The sequence below is a fragment of the Bidens hawaiensis genome, unplaced genomic scaffold (genome assembly GCF_021521415.1).
Source record: "Bidens hawaiensis isolate Kalapana, Puna unplaced genomic scaffold, B.hawaiensis_p1.1 tig00014035_1, whole genome shotgun sequence".
Classification (NCBI taxonomy): Eukaryota; Viridiplantae; Streptophyta; class Magnoliopsida; order Asterales; family Asteraceae; genus Bidens; species Bidens hawaiensis.
The window spans coordinates 149,332-158,847 of record NW_027492206.1 but is presented as its reverse complement, the minus strand read 5'-3'; the positions used below and the strand labels follow the sequence as shown (position 1 = coordinate 158,847).

Below are 9,516 nucleotides of genomic sequence, written 5' to 3'. Positions count from 1 at the left end.
GAGTAGAGATAAGGAGAAAGTGATCGAGGACATGGCCAAGAAAATGATTTTCAAATACAATAAGTATTGGTCCTTCGTTCATGGGTTTATGGGGGTAGCAGCTATTTTAGATCCTCACTACAAGTTGACAATTATGAAGTATTTATTTCCTAAGCTTTATGATTCAGCAAATGATGCAGATGCTGAAGTTGAGAACCACGGAAAATTTATATATGAATTGTTTGAAGACTATAAGACAAAAAGTTATGAGAATGGAAGGAACAAAGATTATAGTAGTTTGACTTCAAACAATGACGAGTGAAAATGGATTGTTTGATGACTACTCATCATATGTTGACAATGAGAACACATCAGGTATGGCTTGTTTTTACTATATCTAGTTATTATGTACGTGTTCAAATAATAAGACTCTAAAAATTAATTTAAATGTTGTAGGAGGTATTATGTTGGAGCTTGATCATTTTCTTGAAGAGAAAGTTTGTTCATAGAACATGGATATTGATATACTATCTTGGTGGAAAACAAATGGTATGAAGTATCCGATTCTCAAAAGATAGCCCGAGACGTATTTGCAATCCCTATAACAACGATTGCATCTGAGTCCTCTTTTAGCACTAGCGGTAGATTGGTAAGTCCTCATAGTAGTCGTCTTCATCCATATACATTAGAAGCGTTGATATGTCCTCAAAGTTGGTTGCTAAACGGAATAAGAGGTAATTTTATTTGGCTTAAGTTTTACAATGATCTTATTTCTTGAATTTAATTGTGTTGCCTTTTTTTTTTGTAAACACAGCAACTTGTTCAAAGGAAACCGAAGCATATTGTAAAACAATCGAGTATGACCATGATGATGGTGATAAGATAAATGTATAAATACATACATACATATATATATATGTGTGTGTGAGTGTGTGTGATGTATGTAATAATATGTTTTTTTTCTTTTTGAATCTTAGGAGTGACATGGAAATCAAAGAAACTTGTAGTGTCAAAAAAATGAGATTATTGTCTTGGATATGCATTTCTGAATGCAACTACAAACTTATTTTTTGTTTGAATATGTATTTTGAATGCAAAAGCAAACAGTGGTATTCAGATTTGCAGATTATTTTGCCTTTTCTTGGAATCATTATCTTGATATTTGATATATTATCTAATAGTGATGTTGTATCCTTGTATTTTGTCATATTTAATGAGTTGAAATTTTTAAAAGGTTAAAGTTTGAATCATGAAAATCTACTTACAAATTCTTGCAGATAATTTTTTTAAACTAATGGGTATACTCGATATCCGCGGGTATGCCTGATACCAGACGGATAATTACCCGACGGGTAATGAGCCAGGTTTGGGACACGGTTTTACAAACGGGTATGGGCATGGGATTACCAATACCCAGCCAAAACCCGTCCCATTGCTATCCCTAGGAAAGAGATGCACGCGCCGCTGGGCGCAAGAGAACAAGACAACAGAGACCAGAGGGTTCGGCTGCCGTGGCCCGATTGTTGCTCCTCGGGTGGGCACCCAAGGACCAAAGTTCATTCAGCAGCCACCACGGCCGCCGCATGAGATTAGGTATAATGGTGACGAGAACCAGATCATCGAGGATACAGTGAGGCTTGATATAGATGGGGAAAATGTGCGTAACTGTCACACGGTGCTTTGTTTTACCGCACTTTCATAGGATAACACCATGTATAAACGGATTCAGCCGATGCAGCTTCTTCGAAATAAGACTTTTAACTGGGCGTTGATGTGTTAGTTATGGATTTAGGATCGGATTAGAGATATGTTGAAAGATCGGTGGGCGGCTGTGCTCAGGTTGAGCTCACATGTGAGTTTTATTCTAAATTCCGACACACACCCACCTACTTTGCAAAGCCTGATGCAGTTTCGTTTGCCTTGGGCCACACATATGAGATGTAAGTAACATTTTTTGTCGTGGCCACATGTTTCTACACACAGGAAGAAGTTCAGACTCCTGCATTTCTATAGAGTTTCTAGGGTTATACGTTGCGGGCTTAGCATGATCGTGAGTTTTGGTTGACTAAGGCTCAGTTAGCTCAGTTTGGGAGCATATTGCAGACATGGCCCACTCCAGTACAGTGGTCGAGTCCTCCATACGGAACCTCATCGATCGATATGTACACAAAATCGTTGCATGCACTATCAGTGGCCGTCACTCTAGCCACGAGAAATGCAGCAACTTTGACTTATTATGCTTCTTGTCCATCATTGGTCGTCAAGAGGCCAACATTGTGATGGTGCTAGTTACATCATTTGTACGGGGTCGTAGTTACAGGGTTTGTCGACATGTTTATCTTTGGGGCCCTATATTATGCGGATTGTGGGGCCTATAGGGGTATTTGCGCGATATCGGACAGATTACTTTACCCAGGGGCCCGCTACTGAGACTTACATGTTGGAGAATGGCCGAAGGGCTAGGATCTGCGACTTACATGATCCTCCAGCATTGTTCCTGGTTAGACAGGGCCCACATGCTCTACCACCTCCTAGGTCAGATGTTGTTATCACATTACAGATGGGAGTTCCCACACATAGGCAGCACGTCTTGGCCCCACGCATGATGCGGCCTAGAAACAGGGTTTGCTCAGGCAGCAGCCACAGCAACCAGTCACCCTTGACATGATTTATTAGCAGCAGGTCACCATACTTGCTAGTCAGGAGGAGACACGTGCCCAGTTGGTCTGCAACAATGATACTTCTGTGCTTTAATTACTCATTTGCATGTACCAGTTCCCGCATCACTTTAGATTCCTGGTCAGCAGGCCGACGGTCAGGCTGAGGGAGAGAGTGGTGAGGTAGCATAGGCTGGCGATGCTCCGATTACGGAGTGATTGGGGATTGCAGCAGACTACCGGTTACATTTTGGTTTTCATTTTCCCTTTATTTTGTTTTTATTATCATGGTTTGTATTAAATAATATTATATTAGGGAAATCTGTATGGGAAACTGGTTGGGTAATATATGTATATATATCTTTATTTCATGTCTGTTGTGCTTGATTGATTGCATATTTTGTTGTATTTTGAACTTTGTGGGTGTAGTTCACTATAAACGGTCACGAGACCTCACTCGTCCACCACCCAGGCTACCGGGGGGTTTAAAGGGCTTGTTGCATACGTTAAATGCTTCAGTGATTCCTATGAAAATGATTTAGGTCTTTAAACACTTTAACTAGTTTAACAAAAATTGTTATCAAACTTAATAATCGGCTCAGAATTGTCTTATAAAATTAATTAAAAATAATATTTTCAAAATTCTTAAAAGACATCTTACACTTGTGGGAAGCTTCCTTCTACACGTTTCGAGATTTTGCAGATTCGGTTATTGTAGTTGGGGGAGATGAGTGTCCACGAGAGTTTACGAGTCACGTTGAACATTGCTTATCATTCAATCAATTTCAACCTCGTCCTCCAAATGTTCAATAAACGATTCATATTTTTAACATTGAGGACAATGTCAACCTCAATTGTGGGGATGGGGGAAAACAGAAATTTTTATCCCGATAGTATTTCGAAGAGTGTTCGGAAACCAAAGTTGTTAACAGTTAATTATTGTCATTAATGTCAAGTTGTAGTTTCTGGTCATGGATGATTTTTCAGGTTCTCGATAGTTTTACTAACAATTTTATTCAAAAAGAGAAGTTGAAAGTGGGATCATTTAGGCGGGGATAACGATTCAAAGGGTGGACATACATGTTTCATATCGGCAACCTATATTTTCTTACATATTATGAGATGACCGAATACTTAATACACATATTATACAATAAATACAAAATATGCCATATTATGATTTTGAGTGTAACCGGTATGTTTCACATAATTATAACTTGCACGTACATACATTTACCCACTAAATATAATTCCTTACCTGGCATTATCCCCTTAGGAGCCCATTTGGACCTTATTCCATTTAATTTGATAAACCCACATTACACACCATTTTAGCCTTGGCCTTTATTTTATTTTAACCCTATGTGATTAAATCCAGTTCGTTATCGAGTTGTATATTGATATGGGCTAAATTATACATATTATTATATAAATATTTCCTTCACTTTTAAATTATTTTTAAGACAGGTTTTTATTAAAAACCAGTGCAATTGACTCATATTTAAATTTTATAAGTTTAAAGAGACAACAACCTAAAAAGATATGATTTATATTAAAACAAACTAATTTAAAGAATTAAAAAATAAATCAACTTTTGGTTGGAAACTAATATATATCAGTGTCAAAATTTATTATTGATTTAGTTGAAAAATTTATATAAAACTAGATATGTGCCCATCATTGGTTGTTTAGTTGTGAAATCAAGTTTATTTGTATCCTTGTGATGTTGAAATAATGTGATTAATGTAGGGAAAGTGAAAACAAAAGAACCAACTGATACGTGGAGCAAGGAATTAAAGAAAAATCCTTAAGTGGGTTTCCATAATAATATGATGGGCCTTTCTTTTGTTATGGGTTTGGTCCATACGAAAATAAAACATTGGTTGAAAAGAGGATATAATGGATTAGAAACCTACGAACAAAGGAGGGGACGAAAAAAGATTACAAGGCTAAATTGGGTTTTATTAGTCCAACTGAAGAGGACATAACCACACAGCTCCACAGCCAAAAAGAATAAGAAAATAAGAGAGAGAAAGTTTTTGGTTCGAGTGGAGATCGTTTGGGTTCAAAACATACCCAACCAAACATCATCACTATTCGGTTTGAATTTAATATTTTAATCATGAGCTTGGTTGTTGCACTTAATTATTTTAGTTTCTTTGATTTTAATATGATAGGCTAAACTTATTAGATTGCCTAGGCTTGTGATGAACCTTTGTTTGGTTTGATTTTGATTGTGTCTTTTGCTTATTTAAATTTTTGTATTTATGTGTGAAATTTGTGACGGTCCTCACTTTACCATTAAATGCCCATACTATAGTGCTCACCCTAATTGTGATACGTGTGGTGGTCTTCATTTAACTCATAGATGTTCATATTATTGTACTAACCCCTATGCGCAGCAATAGTCTTATCTTTCACAGGGTCCCCGTCATATTTTTATAACTAACCGGATCAAGGATATCAATACAAGCAAGGGCAAGATTATGGTCAACATTCCAAAAGCAACCCCAACAGGGGTTCTGAGAAGTATTTGAATAAGATCGAGGAGTTGTTGACCCGACAATTAGAGAAGGATGCCCAATACCAACAAAAATTAGCTGAACATCATGCTATGCTAAGAAATCAACTATCTGTTTTTGCAGGTCTCCAAGATGCAGTTAAAGAAATCTCTGGAGTACTGACAAAGGTGGAAGAAGGGTCAAAGCAGATCTCCCAATGCGTGTACGAGTCAGATAGCGAACTTATTCGAGAAATCGAAGAGGAGAGTGTGCAGCTGGAGGAACAACTGACACCTGGTTATAAGTATGATTCGGAAGGCAACTATTTGGGATACATGAATCGGTTGGTCGAGTTGTTCCCGATGTTTCCAGAAGAAGGGAAAGAGCCAATCATGGAGTATATAGATGATTCAGAGGAGAACATTCTAGATACGGAGACACGAGTGGATGATAAAGTCCCACCTCAGGCCACACAGGTATGTGTTGTTGATTTTGCAGGTTGTTACAGTGAGTCTGATGATAAAATAAATGAAGAAGAGTGGGCTTCTTATCAGAGGTCGTTAGTGAAGAAAGAAGAGATAGAGGATGTCATGGATTTGGTGGATTCACTTGAGTTGATGTTTGGCGTTGAGAAAAAGGTTGTGAATGAATTGAGTGAGGAAGATGAATTCCTTGATCTGGAGTTGGATGGATTGTCAGAGTATGACGAGGGAGACACATTGGACATTAATGGGGATGTTGCGTTTTTCGAGGCCCTATTTGTAGAGAACGTTGTATATGAGTGGACATCGTTTGGGTTCAAAACCTACCCAACCAAGCATCATCACTATTCGGTTTGAATTTAATATTTTAATCATGAGCTTGGTTGTTGCACTTAATTATTTTAGTTTCTTTGATTTTAATATGATAGGCTAAACTTATTAGACTGCCTAGGCTTGTGATGAACCTTTGTTTGGTTTGATTTTGATTGGGATTATTTTCGTTATGGATTTTATGTTTTAAGTAAATTGTTGAGTTTGATAAAATTGATGCGTATGATTACTTGGTTTTATTTATTTAAATTTATTGTTTCACATTACCCTTGTTGATTGTTTAATAGGATAGGGTTTTGTTAGGTCATTTACTGTGTGTTCTTGACTAGTTTATGATTGATATCGATTAAGTTCATAGAAACAATAAAACTAATTAAATAGATAAAAGTGAACTGCCAGCTTAGAAAGCTGTAAGGTGATAGGCTATTGATAGATCTTTGTTGGTCAGGATTGCTAGATTTAGTTCTTCATAAGGAGTCCGTCTAGGTTTGATTGTCACCTTAGTCGATTAAGTTAATTGAGTCTGCTTTGCTATCTTTGAATTTCGCGCTGTAAGGTAGGTTTTCGCCATAAAGAATCTTAGACATAAATTATTAAATAACCGTAAGGAAGTTTAATCCATAAAACTGGTGAGTCTTAAAACTTGTTAAAAATCCATAGGCGTCTTCTTGAAATTCAAGGGTCCTGTTCGGGTTTTCTGTCAAGGGTCTATTTTACGATCTCAGTCCCATAACTTAAGTTTCCCACTTAATTAATAACCGTAACTTTGGGGATTCTAGCCTACGTAGTTGCTTTTATCATCTGAAGTAATCTAAGTTTTTTTAATAGTTTATTATATTTTATTTAACTAAGGTTAAGTTTAATATTACATATAATTAATTAGGTTTAAGTTATCATAATAGTATATTATTATTTAATTAGCTAGTGTTTACTTTATAGTTTATTATTATTTAGTTCAAAACCCCCTTTTATAATAATAATAATTAAATAGTCGTGTCAGTAAGTCGAGTCTAATTAGTTAATATACGTAATTTAAAGAGTCTCGTGGGTTCGATATCCGGACTTACTTAGCTGTACTAGATTTGACCGGTTCACTTTCCAGTAAGTAGTTTTAGTTAAGTTAAGAGTCTAGATTTATTACTTAGTGTCTAGATTAGCTTTTTTTTAGTTAATAATTATTAGACTACTTTTAGCACATCAAGTTTTGGCGCCGTTGCCGGGGACTCTTGGCGATTGCGTTATTAGTTTTGATTGGACTTACTTGCTATATACGTGCTAATATGTTTTTTGCTTTTGAGTTTTTTTAGAGTTTTAGTTAATTAGATTTTTGCGTATTTATTTTTTTGCTTTGAGTCGTAGGTGTCTAATTGTCTGTGTCTTTTGCTTATTTAAATTTTTGTAATTATGTGTGAAATTTGTGATGGTCCTCACTTTACCATTAAATGCCCATACTATAGTGCTCACCCTAATTGTGATACGTATGGTGGTCTTCATTTAACTCATAGATGTTCATATTATTGTACTAACCCCTATGCGCAACAATAGTCTTATCTTTCACAGGGGTCCCCGTCATATTTTTATAACGAACCGGATCAAGGATATCAATACAAGCAAGGGCAAGATTATGGTCAACATTCCAAAAGCAACCCCAACAGGGGTTCTGAGAAGTATTTGAATAAGATCGAGGAGTTGTTGACCCGACTATTAGAGAAGGATGCCCAATACCAACAAAAATTAGCTGAACATCATGCTATGCTAAGAAATCAACTATCTGTTTTTGCAGGTCTCCAAGATGCAGTTAAAGAAATCTCTGGAGTACTGACAAAGGTGGAAGAAGGGTCAAAGCAGATCTCCCAATGCGTGTACGAGTCAGATAGCGAACTTATTCGAGAAACCGAAGAGGAGAGTGTGCAGCTGGAGGAACAACCGACACCTGGTTATAAGTATGATTTGGAAGGAAACTATTTGGGATACATGAATCGGTTAGGCGAGTTGTTCTCGATGTTTCCAGAAGAAGGGAAAGAGCCAATCATGGAGTATATAGATGATTCAGAGGAGAACATTCCAGATACGGAGACACGAGTGGCTGATAAAGTCCCACCTCAGGCCACACAGGTATGTGTTGTTGATTTTGCAGGTTGTTACAGTGAGTCTGATGATAAAATAAATGAAGAAGAGTGGGCTGGTTATCAGAGGTTGTTAGTGAAGAAAGAAGAGAGAGAGGATGTCGTGGATTTGGTGGATTCACTTGAGTTGATGTTTGGCGTTGAGAAAAAGGTTGTGAATGAATTGAGTGAGGAAGATGAATTCCTTGATCTGGAGTTGGATGGATTGTCAGAGTATGACGAGGGAGACACATTGGACGTTAATGGGGATGTTGCATTTTTCGAGGCCCTAATTGTAGAGGACGTTGTATAGGAGGATGCGGTGTCAGATTTGTATATATTTGTTCAATGTATTGCCTTATCAGTGTATTAAAATAAACCATCAAAAAGCCAAAGAGAAGTTTTCAGTCTATATTCAATCATTGTAAATAGCAGCTTGTTTGTATTAGATTGTTTATTTGTGTATTTGTAAAAGTTTGATTCATCCATCTTAGTCACTAAATATGCTTAATCCGCACCCAAACCTAAGCCTCAGCAAAACCCTAGTCTGAGTCTTTGTGCAACCGGTGGGTAATAAGTGGAGATAAGACTAACCTACAAGCATATTAAGTTGTGACTCATAGTTGGCAATTGAAGGAAGATACCTATACTAGCATATCTTTTGCTAGTCCAGATATTAAGTTGGGCATTAATTTCTATGGCAGGATAAGTTTTTTTTAACTTTTGTAAATTGTCATAATTATTCAATTCAAATATAAATATAGTGTATGTAACGTAGTATTATAGTGAATATAATAGCAAATAAAAAATGATGTTTTTCACCAAAAAAAGATCGCATTACCGCAACGCACGGGTAAATTGCTAGTTAGCCGCAAAAATAAACCGGCGCTACCTTCCGACAAAATTCCCACAAAAACTATTATTTGTTTTTCTGCATTATCGACAATTTTCCCACAAAATTGTTTTTCACTATTATTTTATATTTGCTAATTAAAATAATAATAACACTGTTCATTCTTTCATTAATCAAAATAAAACTAATAAAATATTATATTTCCGACAACTTTCCTACAACAAAACTTTCCTTCTACCGACGATTTTTCGATAAAAACAAATTAGCCTTTACATACAAAGTTCCGACAAACACTAAAATAAATTATTATTATTTTTTTTCACGTACAAAGATACATAATTTGAAAAACCCATTTTGTCTACCAAAAAAATACAATAAACTCATTAAACCTTTTGATTACAAACACGTTTCAGTTACAAAATAACCACAGTATTTAACACGTGCCTTTCACAAACAAAAAATATAATACATGCGACACGGTTCACAAAATAATTATAGACAACGTGCGTTCTAGATAATACATGTTTTAATAGATTACATACTAAATTACTTATCGGCCAATTTTTTCATGATCTCTTCAAATTGTTTTTATAATTGTTGCTCCCTTTC

At 36.1% G+C, this 9,516-nt stretch overlaps 1 protein-coding gene across 1 annotated transcript; it reads left to right on the top strand.

Annotated features, from left to right (window-relative positions):
• Positions 1-2,335: 2,335 nt before the first annotated feature.
• Positions 2,336-8,367, top strand: LOC143545760 (uncharacterized). The gene is made up of 5 exons (XM_077037586.1): positions 2,336-2,602; positions 5,110-5,613; positions 5,692-5,910; positions 7,510-8,064; positions 8,143-8,367. The coding sequence occupies exons 1-5, from the start codon at positions 2,336-2,338 to the stop codon at positions 8,365-8,367; spliced, it is 1,770 nt and encodes a 589-aa protein (XP_076893701.1).
• Positions 8,368-9,516: the final 1,149 nt, after the last annotated feature.

Excerpts from the sequence above, each read along its gene's own strand:
- LOC143545760 (XM_077037586.1), top strand. The coding sequence starts at position 2,336 with ATGCGGATTGTGGGGCCTATAGGGGTATTTGCGCGATATCGGACAGAT. Across the intron at positions 5,614-5,691 it reads TCCCACCTCAGGCCACACAG|AGGTCGTTAGTGAAGAAAGA; the intron begins GTATGTGTTGTT and ends GCTTCTTATCAG. Across the intron at positions 8,065-8,142 it reads TCCCACCTCAGGCCACACAG|AGGTTGTTAGTGAAGAAAGA; the intron begins GTATGTGTTGTT and ends GCTGGTTATCAG.